Raw genomic sequence first — 21,712 nt, 5'->3', positions numbered from 1 at the left:
TTTTACAATCTAATATATCACATTAATTCATACAATTTATAATTTGATTGCATAGATATCCAAAAACAAAAGGAAATTAACTGATCATTTGGAGCCAATTACCAAAAAAAAGTTACCGAACTTCGTGTATAACTACTTTCTTATATATACATAAATGAGGAGTTACGAGGTATCATTAAAGTCCTATTTAACTTGATTATCTGAATTCTCAAAAATCAAAGACTTAAACGACACTACATTAAATGCGAGTCTATGCTAACCAAAAACACCGAAAAAGAAAAATATTTGTTGATAATATTAATTTATTCATGAAACATAATTCCTCCCCTTGCAACTTAATTTATTCGTGTAAATATTATATATATATATATATATATATATATATATATATATATATATATAAATCATAAGCCAATGTTAATTTCATGTTACCTACCCATCTTGCTTTAATGCCCTGCAAGCCAATAAGTTTTTGTCTTTTTCGGTTACTAACCAAAAACAATTACTTTGTTCATTCATACAACCAATGCATCTTCTCTTTCTTATGAATATGTCGCGTTAAAATATATATATATATATATACAGTGAATATGTCGCAATAGAAAAAAAAAAAAAAAAACAATAATTTTCTTTTTTTTTTAAATCCTTCAAACTCCCTTTTGTAATACCACATATGATAAAAATAAGGGTATGTGATGTATAAGAACTCACATTATTTAAAAATAAGAAGTTCTTACTTTTTATAAGATTTCAATGGGATTTCAATTATATTATTAACTAATCATTTTAGAATAAATCATGTGGTTTAAACATTCTATTGCGATATTACACATTTTTTCTTTTCTTCAATCTCTCCAACCCCAAATTAATTAGCTAGGTTCTTTAGTGGGTGAGAATTTATTTATTTAGTTTTTGGGTAGAATATAGGGTGTGTATTTGATGTACTAGAGTGGCTGTGACCTAATAATAACGGTCAGAAATAATAGATAATAATTCTCTTTAAAAAAAAAACTAATTTAAAAAATATATATATTTTTAATTTTATGACTTAAATTTACCCTTTAAATTATTGAAATGATGATGACAAATAGATTAAAATTTTATCTATTATCTATAATTTTGTTAGCAGGAAAAATTGAGGCGCTGATCATGGTTCATGTTGTGAGTAAAACTCACAGGTTTTGAGGGGGACAATGCAATCGCACGCCGTCTGACACCCGCAATCGACCCAAATATCTGACAGCACCACAAAAGAAAGAAAATCTGTCAAGCCGTCTTTTGTTTCCAACAACCAAAAAGAGCAACTTCAATTTCAATTTCAGCCTCTTTTCATCCAGAAAATATATATATAAACTTTTCTTAATATAGTTAATGCCAAGTGGGGTTGAAATTATAAAATAAAGATAGAAAATATCTTTTAAAAAATAAAATGTCTTCTGTCTTGTTTTAAAGGCCGTCCGTTCCACGCCCCCATCCTTCCCTTCATCGTTTTACAACTTCATATTTACACCAACCGCAACGACGACCTGTTCCTCTTCTTCTCTTCATCTTTCGTCTTCTTGGCAAACACTTTTTATTTTATTCTTTTCATTCTCTATGTTCCTTTTGTATCTTCTCGTCTTCTTTGTCCATGGATGATACTAAATGTTCATCAGAATACTTGTTCCATCCAAATTAAAGGTTTGATATTTTAAGATCATCATCAGAAAGATCACCAGGCCGTTGACAAATGGAGGGCTCTGTCGGCGTTGGATTCATGGCAGTATTTGCGGTCTCGGGAAGCGTAGTTCTCCTTGTTCATCAAGTCCATAAGCGCCTTCTCTCCGATTTCATGAAAAAAGTCGAGTCCGAATTGGGTATACTATTAATTGACTGCTTACGTTAATTTCCTCATGCCTACTATGCAATTATATTTTACAATTTCAATTTTCCTGTAAATAGAAACTCCACGTTCTTTCTTATCCTCATGTGTATATATATACATATATATGTTTGTTTTTGTTCCAGGATCTGGGAAACGGCGAGCCAATAAGAAGAAGGTCCGATTTGCAGACGATGTTAAAGAACCATCATCGAATAACAAAGAGTACCGTAAGAGGCAGTACTCTCTGAATCATAACAAGCAATAAAAGTCTTCAATGAAGTGTGTGTGTGTGTATATATATATATGCTTCAGCGCTCCATTTTTTTTTTTTTTTTAATCTTGGTTGCCGATCATGATCGTGATGGGGGTGGTGTTTAATCCCAACATCTGATGTAGAGGTTTTCATATTTTGTTTTTTGGTAGTAAATAGCTCTTCGGGGGTGCTGTTGAAAATGTCAGAAGCCCCCATAGATGGTAGCGATCTTTGATTATGTTTTGGCAACGTAAATGGTAGTGCTTTAGCTACTTTCGTTGACCAAACTTTAAGATGGAACCTTGAGATATTCAGTACAGTAACATGTGTTTCAAGGCCATGAAATATTATTTTTATGCATATAGATGATGAGAACTTCTTTACGAAATTCATTAGGTTTACTTTATAATATAATTAACTTTATAATCTGACATATCACATCAAACTACATTAATTTATATATTTACTTTCGTGTAATTTATTTGTAACTAAAATATTTTCTTATAAAAAATATCCAGAATGGCAGAATCACGATATGTTCATATATTTTTTTAAGAAAAACTGTCACCATTCATTCAATTTAGAAGCAAGTTAATTGATGTGATAGATTTTTTTTTTCTTTTTTTCTCTTCAGGATTTGATAAGGTTGTTGAGATATTATCTTTATAATCAGTAATTACCCCTGTTTTTTGGGTTTTAAATTTAGGATTTGAATTTATCTCCATCTTATCCATATCAATACACAAAATCATTGGTGCTATAGTTTTCCTTTGAAAACGTTGTTTTTTTTTTTTTTTTTTTGGGGTCAAGGTATTTCAAAATTTGAAGAGTCATGGCTGGGTTTTTGAGTCTCTGGACTCTGGAAGCTCTTTTTCTAAGCTATTGATTTTGGGTCCAAAATGTTCGGCTTAAATAAAAGAGTCCAGCAAGTTGCAATAACGGCTTAAATAAATGTTTGGACTCGGTTCTAGTTTTACTTGTCAACGCATTCATATTGAAATCTCATCTCATCGTTAAATAATAAATATTTTTTAATTTTTAATTTTTTATTTAATTTTTATCGAATCATTAAAATTTTCTTAAACTTTCAAACAAAATAAAAATAATCATAATTTTTTCAAATGGTAAAATAAAAATAATATTTTAACTTTATAATATTTTTATTCAATTCTTTATCTCTCATTTTTTAAAATCTCATAAAATATCTTGACATAAATTATTTTATTATTATTTATAAATTTTTCATCTTATCTAAACATCTAAATGATGCCTCAAGTCTTTCACCCGCAGATGCCCTCAATTTTCGATTGAAAAGAGTTAGGTATATAAATAATTATAAAAATATTTATAAATTTATTAGATATGATATGATATTTTATATTTATTTTCTAATAAAAATATTTTTACACTCTTAACATATTTAGTTTGCATACAGTTTTTCATAATTATTTTTTTTTATCAAGCATTTCTCATTTGAACCTCCAACATAAAATAAATAAATAATGATTTTGTAAAACTATAATTAATTTTCAAACAATTGGTGGCTGTCTCGATGCCTTGAATCAGATGGCATTTCTGTATTAAATGCATGTGTATGGTCTAAGTTTTGAGATGGACCTTCTAATAATAGCTTTAGTTCGTCAACCAAATAAGGGACCCATTTGCGACTCTATGTTCACATGAATTTTGTTGGCCCGCCTTTTATGCGAAAATAAATAAATCTCTACTTTTTTTATATACAGTAGATGAGAAAGTGATTTGTACAATTTTAAGGTAAGTATTATATAATTTTTCAAAAAAATTGAACAAATTTAAGACCCCATGAAAAGTAGTTTTTAATGAAGAGCTGAAAATTTTTTTGTTAACCGTGAGTTCCACTATTTTTAGGTTTGGCAGCTTGGAAATCTAAGAGTTAAAACTATCTAACATTGCTCTTTTTCAGTCGTATTTTTTCAGAAAAAGAGTTCTATAAATTCAAATATTTTGAAAAATAATATTTGTAATTATAAAATATGTAAATTCTGCACACTTATTATGATAAAAAAAAAAAAGAATAAATACAAAATACACATTAAAAATTTAATTCTTTAATGGTGAATATCAATTTTTTTTTTTAAAGAAGTGTACAACCGTAACAACCTCCAACATTACTCTTCTTTTCAACCGCTTGCAACTCCATTGACATATAGTAGTTAGTACCTTAAAATAATGTCTTCAAATAATGACGTTGTTCATATTTTGCTTTGGTTTGAACATGATTGTAAGGGGATTTTTTTTCCTTGGCCGAAAACCCTAAAAGACAAGTCCAAATATGAAGAGCCTGGCTTGGCTAGGCAACCCCTTGGCACATTAAGGTCCCTGGTCTTGAAGCTAAGGTCAGCCCATAGCTATAATTAGGCGGGAAGTCTCAAAATGCAATAAAGGAAGGAAGACATCACCTTGACTTTCCTCTACGATGCCTAGTCTCAGAGGGCATTGTGCAAGCAAGTGGACGGGAAAAAGGGGAGTCATTGATCTTTTAATGGCAAGGAATGAGGAGTCTGACGGCGTACACTCGCAGGACAGAATGGCACTGAGATCAACTCAGTTCAATCTAATTTTAAATTAAGTCTAATTTCCAAATACACAACTCTTAAAATTATTAAACTCATCTCAATTTAAAACATTCTTACATTATGGACCCATAACCTTTTTCAATTTTTTATAAGTAGTATTAAATTTATCTTAACATTCAAACACATCTAAACTTCTTTTAAATGAACTCTACAAAACTCACTTTACCATCTTAACTTATTATTATTTATAAAAATTTAAGATTAACTCAACATCTAAATGCAGCCTAATTTAAACATCTAAGACTTTCTAGCCAGGACCTAAGCTCTTAACTCTTTATATTTTTTCTAAGTGTATAAGTTTAAGATTGAAAACTCGAATTGCTGAATGTGATTTTAAAACATACGAAACATGATGTTAATCGTGGTTATATTAGCAAACAACCCCTTGGCAATGTTAGATCAAGATCATAATCATTAGTTTCCATTACATAATTTTGGAAATCACTTCGGATGTTATCGGTTAAAGTTTGTCGGAGCGTCTATATTGTCATGATTTAAACAGTTAAAGACAAAATATAGTTGGCGTGACGCAATTGAATGTAACGTGTCCATCCTTCGTCATGGACATGGCCCAAATATACATGTTGAGATGATTGTGTGTAATTGGAGGCATGTTTTCAATTGGAGTGACTTAATTTAAAAGCTCTTGCAACGGTGGAGACGTGCCAAACATGATTTTCATTGGCCACGACAGTGTGTAGAGTTTAGTACAAGCCAATAGCATTTGATAAATAGAAATATTCTCCTTTTATTTTAATTTTAATATTTTAAACAATAATTTTTTTATTATGAAATATAGTGATTCGATTACTTTAATCACGTCATTATTTTTTTTTAAGTCTAAATTTCTCATCATCCTCCTCCTTTTTTTAATACATATTTATAATTACGGTAGAAAATATAACTTATAATTTTAAAATTTATAATTTATAAATTAAATAATAAGTTATATTATTAAAATATTATTTATTATTTAATAACCATATATTTAAAATACTTTTAAACATGTATACGTTTGTTTAGAAATAAATTTAAAAAATATTTTTTTATATAGAAATAACGATTATTTGAATTTTTAAAAAATATAATCATATCGTTAAAAGTTTAAAAGTTGTAATTATCTTAAAGTTGTATGAATATTTTTATTTATTAATAGTTTTTTTAAAATTCGAATTACGTTTTACCTTATACGAAAAATTATATTTGAAAAAAAAATCAAAATTATAATTTTTTTCAAATGTATTTTTTAATTTATTTGAGATTAAAAATATTTTAATATGAAACGATTTAATTTTTTTATTAAAATTTTTTTAAAAATATTTAAATATTTTTTAAAACTCTTATCATAATCTCCAAGCCCTAGACATCTAAGTCAATTCGCACTCAAAAATCACAACTTAAGTTTGAAAATCATGCGATGCTACTTTGACAAACACGTGCAATTAGATTGGGTAGGACAGTTCTAGAAGCTGCACGCATGACTTGCTTGACGTTGTTGTAACGACGACGAATGAGTTGCATTGGAAAAAAAATAAAATAAAGGAATTTTATGATATTCCACGTAGAGAAACCTAGTCATATTTGTATTCCACAACTTTACGCGCAGTGCGCACATTACACGACCTTAACCCGATATTTTAAAATAGTAAAAATTAATATTAAAATAGTGATCAATAAAGTAGGTTTATGCAGAAGACAAGACATCATTTACAACTTTACACGTATACTCTTTTTTGTTTCTCTTTTTAAGGGATGAGATAAAAGTAAATTAAAATTAAAATTAAAAATTAAATAAAATATTATTAAAATATATTATTTTTATATTAAAATTGAAAAGGTTGAATTTTTTATTTTATTTTATATAAAAATTTAAAAAATTATAATAATTAAAATAAAATGAGACAAATATTTTTTTAAAATGAATAAGTTATAATCTAGCGAATCATTTCACATGAATTACTAATTATTTGAAGGCAAATTACCTTCTAGTGCGAAGTAGATGCAAATCTTTTGGAAGCTACTTTGCGGATTCATTAGGTGGGAGACGTGTGTGAATAGGAGGCGTGGCGGCAAGAGAAGAGAGGGGTTGGAGAAAGGTAGCGTTTATTTAATGGATTGGAGCATATGCCGAGAGAAATTTGAGTTTGGATGAGAAAATGGATTTTTAATGGAAGATACCTTTCCAAATTAAGCCCAGAGAAGGGAGAGCAGTGCCTGGCATGATGGGAGATGGTTTGGTAGATTTGAGGTATTTGCATCGTAGAGTGAGGACTTAAGTTTACATTATGCGTATTTATTTATTAAGTATATTGTAGATATAATAATATAAATTATATTATATGAAAGTATCCCTTATCTTATAAATTTAAATATATATAAATATATCTTAACTATGGCTTGACTAGATTTATTTAGAGCAGTACTATTTAGGCGACAGAGTAGCACTGCTCATTGTTATCTATAATATACTTTTAAATTATTTTCTTTTTATTTTATTTTTAATTTTTAAATATTTTTAAAAATAAAAATTATATTAATATATTTAAAATCACCTTTTTAATTATTAAATAAAAAAATTGACGAGTGATTAACTTGAACGGTATTAGATTTATCCATTTATTTAAGATGCTAACGTCAAAAAAGGAAGATTGAAATATGATGATATCCATTTTAAGTGGAATAAATAATAGCTATTTAATGTAAAATAATAAATATTTTTTATTATTATTTCACACCATATCGATGAGGGATGTCGTAAGGTCCGTAAGGATGCTTGGCCGTTGAGCGGTGGGTCCTCGAAGGGCTTTGCTACACGCAGTCGGGAAACGCAGTCGGCGTGCAGTCGGCTGTACGGAATGAATAAAAAAAAATTATAAAAAAATTATTTTATATTCAGGGAGACCTGCATGAATTATAAAAAGCTATAAAAATAATTTTTTTTTTTCATGTAGGTCCTGTATTAATTTTTTTTTTACAGCCGACTGCACGCCGACTGCATTTCCCGACTGCACAAATCATTTCTCGTCCTCGAATATTTTGATTGGATTTGACTATCTGCTCAGCTACGTGAGCAGAGCTGGATCAGCTGGTACCTTTTCAGATAGCAGCCCTTACGTTTCCTTGTCTTCATCCGTTTAACATATTTTGTAAAATATATTTTAGGAAGATAATTATTGTAGATATAAAAAGATTATATAATTTAAAAAAAATATTATATAAATAATTTTATAAATTAAAATAATTTTATGAAATTTTTTTAATTTATTTTATAATAAAAATAATTTTACAACGAGACGTATCACATCAAATTATATTAATTTATGAATTTATTTATATGTAATTTTTTTATAATTAAAATATTTTTCTTTACGATAATATTAAAAAATAAGAATATTTCTGTAAAATTATGTTATCTAAATACTTTTTATTTAAATTAAAATTACTTAAAATATTGTGGATAAATCATTTACCTTAACTAACATAAAATAATATTGTGAATAAATCATTCGCCTTAACTAAATAAAATAAAAAAATATATAGTTATAAGCACAAGTATACATTAATTTATGTATTAATATAATGTGATTATTTAAAAAGTAAATTTTATTAAAAATAATGTTAATTTAAATTTTAAATATAAATAAATTAATATTAATACATAAATTAATGTGTAACTATATTTATATATAGCAAAATTTATAAAATAATATTATACATATTACCATTATTTTACATCTGCTTCCCCGCAATCTATTTTTTCAGCGTCCGACTTCGTGCGTGCAGTCATACTCCCACTCAGAGGCTCGTAGGACCCATATATATAAGAAAACGAAGGCAAGAAGCGGTCAAAACTTCCAATTCCAATACTCCAAAAAATCAGATAGCCAATAGATATCGTTTACTTCCCACCGCATTCTTCGACTTTCGGTCTCTGGTGTATATCTTCCGAAGGACCTCCACAGAGTCCGGTTTGTCGTGTCCTTCCAGCACGGCCTTCATCTCTCTGCTCACCATTTCCTCCCACCATACCTCCGGCATATTCTCTGGAGACCGGGCTTTCGTTTCCTGCCATCTGATATTGTGTTGGCGGGGAGATCTCCTTCTCAGGAAATAGATACCTTGGCAAGGGACGACCGATCGAGTTCCTCTGATGATAACCAATTATGATCGAGTTCCTCTGCTCTGAGAAAAAAGAGACCGAGGTTTTCGAGGATCGTTAAGGTTTTGTAAATCAGAGCCTTTGTTGTTTTTTGTTCTGAAGCCAATAAAATATTCAGATCAAGAAAATTGCTGAACCAGAAGAGTCCACCCAAGAATCAAGCCCGTTCCTTTTCTTGGAAAGCCACCCTTTTCCGTTGAACAAAACACCAAAATCGCAACCCATTGGATAAAAATCTCAGCCTTTCCTATCAATTTCTTGAACCAATTTTTCTCTGATGATAATCAATTATGTCTAGCCAACTCATCCCTCGCCCGCAGTCGTCAAACCGCCTCCAACCGCTCCTAACAACGCAAGCCTCATCGGGGGGGTCCCGTCTCGCCGAGGTAGCGGGCGGTACCACCGCTGAGTGCGCTGCCGTGTGCTGCTGCTGCCCATGCGGGCTCGTGAACCTTCTGTACCTGGCCATCTACAAGTTCCCGGTCGGGCTGTGCCGCACGATGAGGAAGAAACGCCGGCAGCATCTGGTAAAGAAGGGCCTGCTGCCACCTCGGAGACGCCGGTGCTCGTGCGGGGTCGACGATACCGGGAAACAGATTCACCCGGTGGTGGCCGTTGACGGAATAATGTCGGAGATGAAGTCGGCGCAGACGGAGGAATCGGAGAGGGAGGTTATGAAGCTTGAGAAGGAAATGTGGGAGAAGTTTTACAGTACTGGGTTTTGGAGAAGTCCATCCCAGAGGGAGTCCCCTTAACGGTAAAAAATCAACTGTAAATCAAAGAATATATATGTTTTTTGGTAAGTAAAGTCCTTCCCAAGAAATTCATTGGCCCCTCTCGGTGTTGTTCCCTTCCTTCCCAAGAAAATTTCCAAAGAAAGTGCATTCTCTTATATCTTTTCCCTTTCGGGTTATTCGTTTCTTGTGCCCGATCACTTGATGGAGTTTGTCAAGGAAAACGAGGGTTATATTTTCTTTATTGCTATGCGTTTTTGGGTTGGTGTGGAAAATTGAACATGGGGTTGTATTGCTTTCTTGCCTTCTACTTGATTTTGGGGGATTTTGTAAATAGAAAGGATTAAGGATGTTTTGGATTTCAAAGAAAATAAGCTTTTTTTGTTAGAGAATGCATTACGGTGTGAGAGAGCCGTCTTATTGACTATTTGCGTTTGTTGTCCGGTGAGCTGAGTTTTACAGCTGAAAATGGCCGGTGATTAGAATATATTTACGTTGAGATTTGATGAGATCTATTAGAATCAAATATTAGAAGATATATGAATGGAAACTGAAAGGAATATTTGATATTGACTTTGTGTTAAAAACATTTGATTCCAACTTTTTGATTAAGAGTGAGCCCTTAATCATTGTTATTATTATGAATGGAAACTGAAAGGCATTTTTAGTTATAGCGGGTACTCATGATGTCCTCAAAGTTCCCTCAACTTCCTTTCTTTTTGGCTCCGATCTTTTCGACATGGTTGGTTCTTATTGTTGTGGACTATTCGTTACACCTGAGAAGATATAGAGGAGTGGTCCCTGGCAACTAAATGGTTGGGTGGGTTTGGAAGGCCAGCAAGTGTGGGAGCTACAATCTAAGTGATCCAGTTTCATTGCCTTCAAAAGGGCAAATCTTCCTTGCAGCCTGAAGATTTTTGTGTGCAGGCTTTCGCTACTGGGCACGACATGGGGGACCCTAGGTTTGGCTTGCATGTTGCTTTCTTAAAATCTGATGAGTGATATGGGCATTCCTGGGGCTTCTGCTTTGGGCAACATCTACCTTTGCATGGCTTTTGTATGCAATATATATATATATATATATATATATTATCAAAACACCATTTATCCGATACTGCCCTGTGTGCACACTTAATGATAAATTTACTGGTCCATGAACGGTGTTAAATTATGCGTTCTGGTTCTGGGAAGGACATTTTCATTTCAGATGGAGAAGTGCTAGCTGTTGCACATGATAATGTTCAGGTTCTGGGAATCACATGTCAAGATATCTACCTCCTTTTACTGTCTTCTTTAATGTTGTGATGTTTCCTTGAAAGATCTTCTTGCGTGTTGTACTTTTTTTTTTTTCTAAAACTCCATTAAAAGGGCTAGTCCTTCTCATCCACTGCCGTATCATTAATGGGTCCCCATCCAACATGCTACATGTAACACGATTGCATTCCCAAGTGGCTTGGAACTGAACTGCAAGTGGTGTTTCTGGTTGCGCATTTAAAACTGTTCCTTTCATGTTGCCCCCCCACCACCCATGTCCTTGGAGAGCGGTGTCTTTTTTCACCTCAAAAAACAGAGAAAACTAGTCACTTGTATCTTTGCGGTGTGTTTTGTCCCACGTTGCTAAATTACAAGAGTTTCACGATGTATCAAATCTTTTTTAGGGAATACGATCCTCTTAGAGCGCGTGAATTGCTGCTCTCCAAACCGAGGAGGGCCCCAACTCCCAAGATAAAGATTATAAAAGAAGAACCCACTGACACAGAATAATTCATTGAGAAATACTTTTTACAGTTAGAAGATACAGTCAATATGTAGTCGGTTGTAAAAAAAAATTAATATAGAATTTACATAAAAAAAAAATTATTTTTATAACTTTTTATAATTCATGTAAGTTTCATTGAATATAAAAAAATAATTTTTTTTTATTTATTCCATACAACCGACTGTACGTCGACTGTATGTGACGAATATACGTAGCAAAGCTCTGAAATGGAATTAGAAAACAGCAGCGCTTGAAAAGAAGAACGAAAAAAAGGACAAAGAATTCATATAGGCTGCGTTTGGTACTTTTTTTTTATTTTTTTTAATAAGTAGTAATGAATTGATGGTCCAACGAGTTATTGGAGTTTACTTAAAATAAATTTAGATAAATTTAAATATTAAAATAGTTATTTATAAAAAATTAAAAAAGATTGTGAATTTTTTGTATAAAAAAGTGTTGAGTTGAAAAAAATTATAAATCTCACGTGTAAAATTTTTTTGAATTGAGATGAATTTAATAATTTGAGATTTATGTATTTCGATGTTTGACTCAATTTAAAATTTGACTGAACTGAATTGATTTTAGTATGACAACCAAACTAGCCGTAAATCAAATAGGAGATTGCTGAAATAGACGAGTTATTGCTATCTAATTGGTGGACTTTAGGGATGTGATTGGAAGTCGTAGGTTGAGAATTTTTTACATGAGTTTTACTACATACAAATAAAGTCGTGTACTAATCTGCGTACTAATACTGCTTCCTTCATACTTAAAATTTAAATTAGCATTATTTTTAATAAAATTTATTTTTTGACCAATCACAATAGATTGATATACATATTAATACATAATTATGTTTGTAACTAGATTTTTTCTTTTTACATAGTGTGGGAAAAAAAAATATACAAAAACACTTGCCGATGAAAGGGAAGGTGAGGAGAAGAATAAGGAGACTAGATCTCAACTTCCCTCTTCGACAAGAGGTTTTTAGGAGAGAGGATTATGAGTTCTTAGAGAAATAATATGTTAATCATATACATGAATATTTATTAGTAACAAAATCGAGAATAAATAATAATATTACTCATAACATATATAAAAAAAATCTTAAGTCAGTTTATCAAAATATTTTGAAATAAAAAATACAATGTCCTGGTTGGTTGGTGGCAGATGCAAGGCCTTGGGCTCTGCCTCGATAGCTCGGTATTTTCTTTTGGGTCGTAGATGAGCTCGGCCCATTTTAGGTTAGATATTAAAGTTGGGTTGAGCATTATGGCCCTCCTCTATCAAGCCCGTTTCCAACTTCACATTAAATTCAGCGAAATTGTCTTGTCGGAGTACCGGGTACAATCAACAATGAAAGGTCTACACGGCTGTGTTTCAACGTTGGAGTTGGTTGACGTGAGTTGAATTTTTAATAAATATTAATGAGTTTTATAGAATCTACTTAAAAATAAGGTTAGTTACGTTTAGATATTATGATAAGTTTAAATTTATTTATAAAAAGTTAAAAAAAATTATGAATCTTTCAGATAAAAAAATGTTTAGTTTGAAAAAAATTATGAGTTTTACGTGTAAAAATGTTTTAAATTGAGGTGAGTTCAGTTATTTGAGAGTTGTGTATTTAAATATTAAACTCAACTTAAAATTAGACTGAACTTAATTAATCTTAATGCACTCTAATAATCAAACGAGTTTTGCTACATACAAGTACAGTTGCGTACTAATCTGTGTACCAATACTGATTTATTCATATTTAAGATTTAAATTAATATTATTTTTAATAAAATCTACTTTTTAACTAATCATATCATATTAATGTATAAATTAATGTACAATTATGTTTGTAACTATATTTTTCCTAATCAAACAGTCCAAGATGATCTGCTGAAAAAAAAAAAAAAATCTTAATTTGTCTCTAATTTTCTCTGTCACGGGTGTTGTAAATTTCAATATTTTGTATGGCGAATTAAGTCAACATTGTACAAAATTCTGTCCCATTAATTAAATGGTAGGGTCACAGCACAGGGAAAATGGGTTTATCTTCCACAACCTAATCACACTTGGTTTGGAGTTCTAAAAGAAAAGCGTGTCGGTTTCCCTGACTTCTTCCACCTGTCTCTGTAGTGTTTGAATTTAGAGCGCACACACCTCCAATTAACACAATCATCATTTCCATTATAAATAACCCAAATTCGTCTCTTCTAGATTGTCCAGAATATTCTCTCCCCTCACTGCTTTTATGATCCAATTTAAATAACGTTTAAATTCAATTTCCAAAGTCTTCTATGGCTGCTTTCAGGACTTGTCACTTATCCATCCCTCTTCTATGATTAAAGTTACCCATATTTTAATATAGAAAATGTTAGTATCTCTCTTTATTTTATTATTTTTTTAATTTTTTTCTCTATTTAATCATTAAGAAATTATTTTTTAATATATTGATATTTTTTATTTTTTAAAAATATTTAAATAAATTAAAAATTAAAAAAATTTGTAATAATGGACACACCGAAGTCCGGGTGGCAAACTACCACCCACCCTTTCAAAGCTGGCCTAACGGTTCAGTTTTTCGTTGACCTACTTGTTCAAAACCGGTGGGTTTCTTAATTATGATTTGAATAAACCATATGGTTGCAAGTTCCTTGCAACAACCAGTGCCAATTTTCTTCGCACCATTAACTTTTAATAATTATTAATAAATATTAAATTCATTATACACTCTCATAATATAAATAACGTAATATTTTTATTTTATTATAATATATCGTGGTATTAAAATTCTTAAATAAATATTATTTTTAATGATATAATATGATATGATGTATACTGTGATAATTAAAGAATTTCATGTGGTTCTATTTTAATTACTTCTATGTTAATAATATACCATAGAAGTAATGAAAATCCAAAAGCCTAAAAAATAAATTATCTAATAACTGAAAAATATAAAATTGTATATTTTTAAATCTGTATAAGATTTTTAAAATTTTTAATAAAATGGGAAAGGGATAAGATTACAAAATATTATTTTAAAGGGGGAGGTGGAGGTGGAAGGATGACTGGATGAGTCCCTTTGAGATGCTGTGGGGGTGGTGGGTTTATTTCCAACACACAAGCCAAAGATAAAAAAGAATAAAAAATTAAAAGCAGCAGCAAAACCATGATCAAAGGTTGAGAGGGAGACAAACAGGGTCTCTGATTCCTCTCTCCTCTCTTTTTTTCTTCTCTCTCTCTCAGTTTAGTTTATCATGGTCATCACTGAATTCTAGGGTTTTGATTTCCCTGCCTGCATGGATCACTAGCATTGGTTTTGGTTGTGTTGCTCTTTGGGAATTCACAGCTTGCTCTTTGGTCAACTAGCGTTCCTTTACCCAGTTTCTGGAACATTTCAAATTCCTTTATGGAGGTAAACCCAATATCTTTCTGACTGAAATTCGATAAAAAAAAAAAAAAAAAAAAAAAGGAAATTGTCTTCTGTTCAAAAAATCTATTATTGGTTTCTTGGATTTATATTCTATCATGTGTAACATCCTTTTCCGATCTATTTTTGTTAAATTAATCTGTATATGTGGTTGCCTAGGTTTGCTTCTACGTAAATTTTTCTCTCCAATAGTTGAGGGCTTTGATGTAAAAACTAATTTTTTGCGTGAAAACAGGTAGAATCCTCATTTTGGTTATGGTTTATGGATAAAACCCAAAATAGCTTCCTTGCTGTTTTCTGCTAGTTGGCACAAAAAATATTACCACTAAAAATTTCACGTATTTATAAATGCACGAAGGAGAAAGCAACTTTCTGAAATGTCATGGACAATTTCTGATTCAGCTAGCATTTAGTATGTGATTTGTATCCCACAAATGTTGAAGACAACTCGAACTAGGTTGATACAGAAGCAAATAGTTTTTTTTAAGTGGTTTATTTTTAGCCTTTTCGAATCTAATGTGTGAAAATCTTTGGATAAAAAAAAAAAAAAACGTATCAGATGGAAGAACTTTCAAAGTATGTAATGTTGTCCTCGCTCTGGGAACAGACGTGGGATTTTGAATCTGCTGCATTGGTCGAATGACTTTTGCAGAAAGATTTCTTAGGTCTTGAGGGAGTATCAAATGATTCAAATTCTAGTTTTGTCTGTAATTTGAAGGTTTTTATGTTTTAAAGGTTCTGGAGATGGAGGAGGCAAAGCCTGAAAGTCATATGACATCGGCTGCAGCCTTTGTGGAAGGGGGAATACAACAAGCCTGTGATGATGCTTGCAGCATATGCCTTGAAGATTTTTCTGAAAGCGATCCATCAACGGTAGTATATTTAATACATCTATCATAGCACTCCTCCCCTCCCCTCCTTCCTCTTCATTTGTTTTGTTTCTTGCAAAAGCTTGTGCACTATTTACTCTTTCTAGTATTATAGAAATGTGACTTTGATTTTATCCTCTCGCTTGCCTTGCAGTTGACTACTTGCAAGCATGAATTTCACCTTCAGTGCATCCTTGAATGGTATAAATGCTTTATTTTCAGTTTTTGAATTGTTCTGCGACTTTCTTTTCTGATACGAAGCATCCTCTTCCACCTCTGTTGTAATCATTTTGTTTTGGGGGAGAAAGCAAAATTTTCCTCTTTTATAGTTCTCCATTATATTTTTTTTACACCTATCTTCTGTTGATTGATATATGTGCTTTTTTTTCCTTCAAGTCCAGTAGTCCGATGTTGGATAAAGTTGAGAAAGTTTAGTGTATAGAGTTAGGCTTAGTTTGGATACAAAAACGGTTTCATCTCGTCTCATCATCACAGCTTTTTCAAATCCAAAACAATAATAATATTATAAAATAATATTTTAACAATATTTTATTCAACTTTCAACTTTTATCTAAAACTATCTAATCTCATCTCACTATCCAAACTACACCTTAGCGTTTCTAAGGGATTAGTGATATATTATGGGACTGTAAGTGAAACCAGTTAATGATAAATGATTGCAGAAAAAATAGAGAAGAAAACAACACAAGAAAGAGAGAATGAACAACCAACATCAGGAAGAAGAGAAATAGGAAACCATGCCTATATAAATTCTTTTGACAATGTAAGACTTTATTAATAACTAAAGAGGACAATACTCCAGTAATCAGGAAACTCACCAAACTATCAAAGGGAAAGGTGCTAAAAATCCATGGAAAGTAGAAATATAAGACTCTACACTATACCAATATAATTAAAAGTAGAAATAGCAAACCATGAAGCACACCAATATATTTAAAAGTGCCTTAAAATCCATTAGGTGAACCCAGTAAAACTGTGTAGCAAATTGCGAATAAAATGCTTCCTCATCATGAGGAAATTTTATTTGCTGCACCTAAAAGTTCAGGAGAAAACAGCTACCGAGCATCATCTCCATGCTCTCTCTCTCTCTCTCTCTCTCTCTCTCTCTCTCTCTCTCTCTCTCTCTCTCTCTCTCTCTCTCTCTCTCTCTCTCTCTCACACACACACACACACACACGCACTCTTTGGTAGAGCAAGTACGGAACCAGTCGGCACTTAGAATGACCACCACATCCTCCCGGATCATTTTCCAATAAGTAATAGATCAAACACCAAAAAGCTGATGTACCTGTTGTCCCATAAACAACCTATGAGAAAATTGAATGCGCTGCTATATCCATCATATTGTTTATCCCAGATTCTGTTTTGGTATGTTTCCAAATAATGGAAAGTTGTTGAATACAATTTTAATAACCTTCTGAATGTACTCTTACTTTATTTGGAAAGTTAACAGACTTCCTTCTCCTTCTCTTTAATTGAGTTTAAATTAAGGAGGTGATTTTGGAGTGATGACTTTTTTCCTTTTTCAAAATAAAAATGACTAAGATAATGCATTAAAATGATGCTGCTTAAAGTTAAATTGTTTTTATAAGGTGCACAAACAATTTGGCAAAGAGGAAGTAATTTTTTCTTAAGTTCAATTATCTCTTTCCTTTCTTATTTTGATCAAAACTTATCATTTAGTTCATTTAGCACCTCTCAGTGAGGAGCCTCTGATAGCCGTGAATTTCATCATGTACATGATCATGGATTTAGGAATAAAATGTTGGAATCTAACATTAACTGATATAATTTTAGGTGCCAGAGAAGCTCTCAGTGTCCCATGTGTTGGCAACCTGTTAGCCTGAAGGATCCCACCAGGTTCATTTTAGTTGTGTTGGTTTTTGAAAGTTACTACAATTTTTCTTGTAATTATACTCATGTAGTCTTCTTATGTTCGTTCATATTGTGGCAGTCAAGAATTGCTTGAGACGGTAGTACGTGAGAGGAACTTTAGAGTTACTCCAGCAAGAAATGCCACTATATTTCATCATCCCACCCTTGGTGATTTTGAATTGCAGCATGTCTGTTTCTGATTATTACTTGGAATTGTGTTTCATTTCATCTATTATCAAACCTATTACAATGTGTCCATCAGGTTATTCTTATGTTAATTTTTGTGTGGTAATGCAGTTGCCAGTAGGTGCTAATGATGCTGAACTTGAAGAGCGTATAATCCAGCATTTGGCAGCTGCTGCAGCAATGGGAAGGGCCCACAATATTGGTAGGAGGGAAGGCCAGAGGAGTCGATCAGCTGCCCATACCCGTCCACACTTTTTGGTGTTTTCCGCTCATCCTGGTGGACCTTCTGGTCCTGTTTCTGCTCCCAGAGTGGACAATGAACCAGCTTCAATCAGTGTGGCTAGTCCATCTACCCCACTTGCATCGGGTGGAGATGTACCATCCCAGCAGGTTTCACATATTCCTTCTGCTCATACTGATCAAGATTCTTCCCCAGCCTCCGGATCTGCTTTCCTGCCAACAAATCGTCAAGGAATTTCCCTTAATAATCGGTAATCATGATTATTCTATATCCTTCAATAAGTGGCATAGCTTTCCTTTGTAACATATCTACACATATTTGGAATGCGTAAGTTGTGTTTCAGTTTCTGCTATGTACTCATATGCAGCATTTATTTGGTTCTTAGGAAATTTATTTGACATCTTTTTGTAGGAGCCCTGCTAGTCATTCCTCACCACCAAATCCTGATAGAGCAGGGCCATCTGATTTTCAGTCATTTTCAGAGTCTCTGAAATCTAGATTTAATGCCATGTCGATGAGGTACTATTTCTGAATATATATACTTATTTCTGGTATCCCATTTTGAATGTGGCAAATTAAATATATTCCTCCATTGGCCATTTTCATTAACACTTGCTGTACTTGCATTTTAGATACAAAGAGTCGCTTTCAAAAAATACAAGAGGGTGGAAGGAGAGGCTTTTCTCTCGTAATACTTCCATGTCAGATATCGGCCCTGAAGTTCAGAGGGAAGTGAATGCAGGAATTGCCAGTGTATCTCGTATGATGGAGCACCTTGAAACCAGAGATGATAATACTGCCAACCAAGATTCTGAAGTTACTGACCAGAATGTTGTGGAGAATGACAGCAATCGGCCAGCTTCTTGTGCTGCTGGTTCGACTTCAGGTTAAGTTGTTGAGCATTGTTTCTGCTAGTGCTCTATCCTCAGCATTTCATATTTGAAGGTGAGGAATGGTTTTGATGCTCTGATGTTTTGTAGCTCTAAAATTAGGATTCAAGTTAGGGTAATCTCAATTCACAAAGCCAATGCCAGCATATTGTAATATGGCAATCTCAAGATCTGTGAGTTTAATTCTGTTATCCGTGTTTTCCAAGCTTGTTATTAGTATGTCATGACAATCAACTGCTAACTGTGTCGTGCTTAATGCCCACAAAATATTTTGTTGTTTTGAATGTCCTTTGACGTCTAATTGCGATTTATCCTAATCTTTAGCAATTCAACCCTTGATCCGAGCTTTTGGTTTGGATTTTCAGGTTAATTGGTTTCTCCAGAAATGACATGCTGAGGACAAGATGCTTTAGAATAGACTTCAGAGGGTAAATGGTGATTGATGTTTAAATCCAAATAAAGGACAGGAAGTCACAGGGGATTCCACCTGGACAGAGACGTATAAATGGGGGTATTTGCATGTGAATTTGTTTAGATATATGACCCACATGTGATGCTGGATAATTTAACTGTCTGGATGGCTTGGTAGATTTCGATTTCGATACAACTATTTATATAAATACATATATTTCTTACTGAAAATTTGTGTCCGAGCTAAATGAACTCGCAGCACTGGTGCATTTTCTAACGGGTTCCCCTTAGAGCCTGTGATTCTGGGTGGAAGCTAGAAATTCAAAGAAGGCCAGCTTTGCATTTCTTGGCTAGAAATGGTGGATATAATTCCATTTCTATTGACATTGTAGGCCATGCTTGTGGGATCTGGCTGGGGGTAGTGTAGCAGCAAGCTTGATTGGGAAGTAGGAATCCATAAATGTTACCATGTGGGCATGTGGCCCATTCCTTCTCTTGGATTGTAGGTGTCTCTATTCCCTACCACAACCAAAGAATCCGATGATATTTCTGTTAGAGAAATATTTTATTCATAAAAAATTATACAAAATAAATTTATAAATTAATGTAATTTGATAAATTATGTCATATTATAGAATTATTTTTATTATAAAATAAATTTAATATATCATATAAAATCACATCGATTTACCTGTTTGTACTCTTTATATAGGTAGCACTTTTATTTTTGTTTTCCTGTGTCCAACCGTAGAATCTAAGGACATGTGGCCTTGCATTGCATTGCATTTATAGTTGACTTGAAACTTTTTTTTTCAAGCTAATTAAATTCGAGAATCAGAGGAGGGAAATGCATACCATGGTTGAGTATCATGTCCTCTTCCAAGTTCTCGTCCGAACATTAAAGACGTCTTTAAATTTGTCTAAATTAAAAATAAATTATATTTATAATTTTAAGATGTCATCTAACAAAAAAAAAAAAATAGAAAAAAGATTTTAATAATAAACTTTTCTTTTTTTAAAGAGAATGTGAAAATTTTATATATTTTAAGATGATATCTACCGTTACTCAATATTAAAATGTTCGAATAAGAGAAATAACGTATAGCATGAGTATTATAATATTAAATACCTAATAAAATTGCTGAAATGTAACGGTGAAAAATATAAGAGAAATGCTGCTCCTACGATCCCGACCGGGTTCTGATAATTTTTTTTTTTCAATTTTCTTATTTAATGATTAAAAAAATATTTATTAACGATGTGATGGATTTTTTTATATATATTTTTTAAAAGAAAGCACCGACGGGATACCCATGTGTGTCGCCGGAGAGGCACTCAAAATACAATGTGCCGTCCCACTTTAACTTTGAAGTCAAGTCATGCGATGTAAAGTTCTTGACATCCACATTTCGAAGTAATCAGTTTTCATTGGGATTACATTCATTTTGGAGTATATATATTTTTTTAAAAAATTTAATTATAAACATAATTATGTATTAATATGTATATTAATTTATTGTGATTAGATAAAAAATAAATTTTATTAAAAATAATATTAATTTAAAATTTAAATATAAAAAAATTAATATTAATAAGTAGATTAATAGCTAACTTTATTTATATATATCAAGATTTTTTTTTTTTTTTTTTTTTGTGTCTTTTACGATGAGGAACGTAAAATAATTAATCATAAATGCTAATGATTTGCGGTTGGCACCGACGGAAGCAATATTCCTTTTCATGAAAAAATAAAAAATCGTCAGCAGAGAGTGACAAATTATCTGCCGGCAGACTAAACGTCACCGTTTTAATGTATTCCACGCAGAAAACCCACCAAGTTCACTCCTTCCACTCACGCTTTTATGGGGGCCTCTGGATCTTTGTAACTTGGCGTAGAATACCAGAATTTGAATTTTGAGGGCATTTTTGTTTATTTCTTTTCTTTTTTTAAAAAAAAAAAATTTGGGTATTTTTTAATGGGAATTGAATTTGAGAGCATTTATACGATTTTCACGTGTCAGCCAGCCACTGCAGCTGGGCCTTTGAGCTACAGCCTGCACGTATTTGCTAGCGATCGGACTCGGCTTCTGCTCAGCATTTGGAGCTCACCCTTGTCCACCTGATAGTTTTGTTGACTTTTGTTCCAATCGTCTCTTTCTCCCTCGTTATCAAACTAATGTAGTAATATATTAATTATGAAAAAGAAACTTAGTAAATATTACGTACCAAAACTATTGGGAATTAAAAGAAAAACTCTAATAAATCTCTTATAATAAAATATAAATAACCCACCACTAATTTTAGTGTTGAATTTTAATATAGCACCTAGTTTATTTTTACAAATGAGATGAGATAGAATAAAATTTAAAAATTAAATAAAATATTATTAAAATATATTTATTAATACTTTT

General features: G+C 32.0%; 3 protein-coding genes across 3 annotated transcripts; all 3 read left to right on the top strand.

Annotated features, from left to right (window-relative positions):
* Positions 1–1,440: 1,440 nt before the first annotated feature.
* On the top strand, positions 1,441–2,457 carry LOC122279758. Its single transcript, XM_043090564.1, has 2 exons — positions 1,441–1,856; positions 2,008–2,457. The coding sequence occupies exons 1-2, from the start codon at positions 1,730–1,732 to the stop codon at positions 2,127–2,129; spliced, it is 249 nt and encodes an 82-aa protein (XP_042946498.1). The 5' UTR covers positions 1,441–1,729; the 3' UTR covers positions 2,130–2,457.
* A 6,116-nt stretch (positions 2,458–8,573) lies between these two features.
* LOC122280084 lies at positions 8,574–10,021 on the top strand. The gene has a single exon (XM_043091041.1). It carries the CDS (start codon positions 9,182–9,184, stop codon positions 9,644–9,646), a length of 465 nt encoding a protein of 154 aa, XP_042946975.1. The 5' UTR covers positions 8,574–9,181; the 3' UTR covers positions 9,647–10,021.
* Positions 10,022–14,466: 4,445 nt separating this feature from the next.
* On the top strand, positions 14,467–19,532 carry LOC122279842 (E3 ubiquitin-protein ligase RHF2A-like). Its single transcript, XM_043090720.1, has 9 exons — positions 14,467–14,793; positions 15,544–15,681; positions 15,832–15,878; positions 17,496–17,558; positions 17,653–17,761; positions 17,871–18,250; positions 18,412–18,519; positions 18,633–18,945; positions 19,256–19,532. The coding sequence occupies exons 1-8, from the start codon at positions 14,788–14,790 to the stop codon at positions 18,889–18,891; spliced, it is 1,110 nt and encodes a 369-aa protein (XP_042946654.1). The 5' UTR covers positions 14,467–14,787; the 3' UTR covers positions 18,892–18,945; positions 19,256–19,532.
* Positions 19,533–21,712: the final 2,180 nt, after the last annotated feature.

The sequence above is a fragment of the Carya illinoinensis genome, chromosome 10, assembly GCF_018687715.1.
Source record: "Carya illinoinensis cultivar Pawnee chromosome 10, C.illinoinensisPawnee_v1, whole genome shotgun sequence".
NCBI lineage: Eukaryota > Viridiplantae > Streptophyta > Magnoliopsida > Fagales > Juglandaceae > Carya > Carya illinoinensis.
The sequence above is the reverse complement of the archived record's forward strand: the minus strand, read 5'-3'. Positions and strand labels throughout refer to the sequence as shown.

Excerpts from the sequence above, each read along its gene's own strand:
- LOC122279842 (XM_043090720.1), top strand. Across the intron at positions 17,559-17,652 it reads AGCCTGAAGGATCCCACCAG|TCAAGAATTGCTTGAGACGG; the intron begins GTTCATTTTAGT and ends ATATTGTGGCAG. Across the intron at positions 17,762-17,870 it reads GTGATTTTGAATTGCAGCAT|TTGCCAGTAGGTGCTAATGA; the intron begins GTCTGTTTCTGA and ends GTGGTAATGCAG.
- LOC122279758 (XM_043090564.1), top strand. The coding sequence starts at position 1,730 with ATGGAGGGCTCTGTCGGCGTTGGATTCATGGCAGTATTTGCGGTCTCG. Across the intron at positions 1,857-2,007 it reads AAAAGTCGAGTCCGAATTGG|GATCTGGGAAACGGCGAGCC; the intron begins GTATACTATTAA and ends TTTTTGTTCCAG.
- LOC122280084 (XM_043091041.1), top strand. The coding sequence starts at position 9,182 with ATGTCTAGCCAACTCATCCCTCGCCCGCAGTCGTCAAACCGCCTCCAA.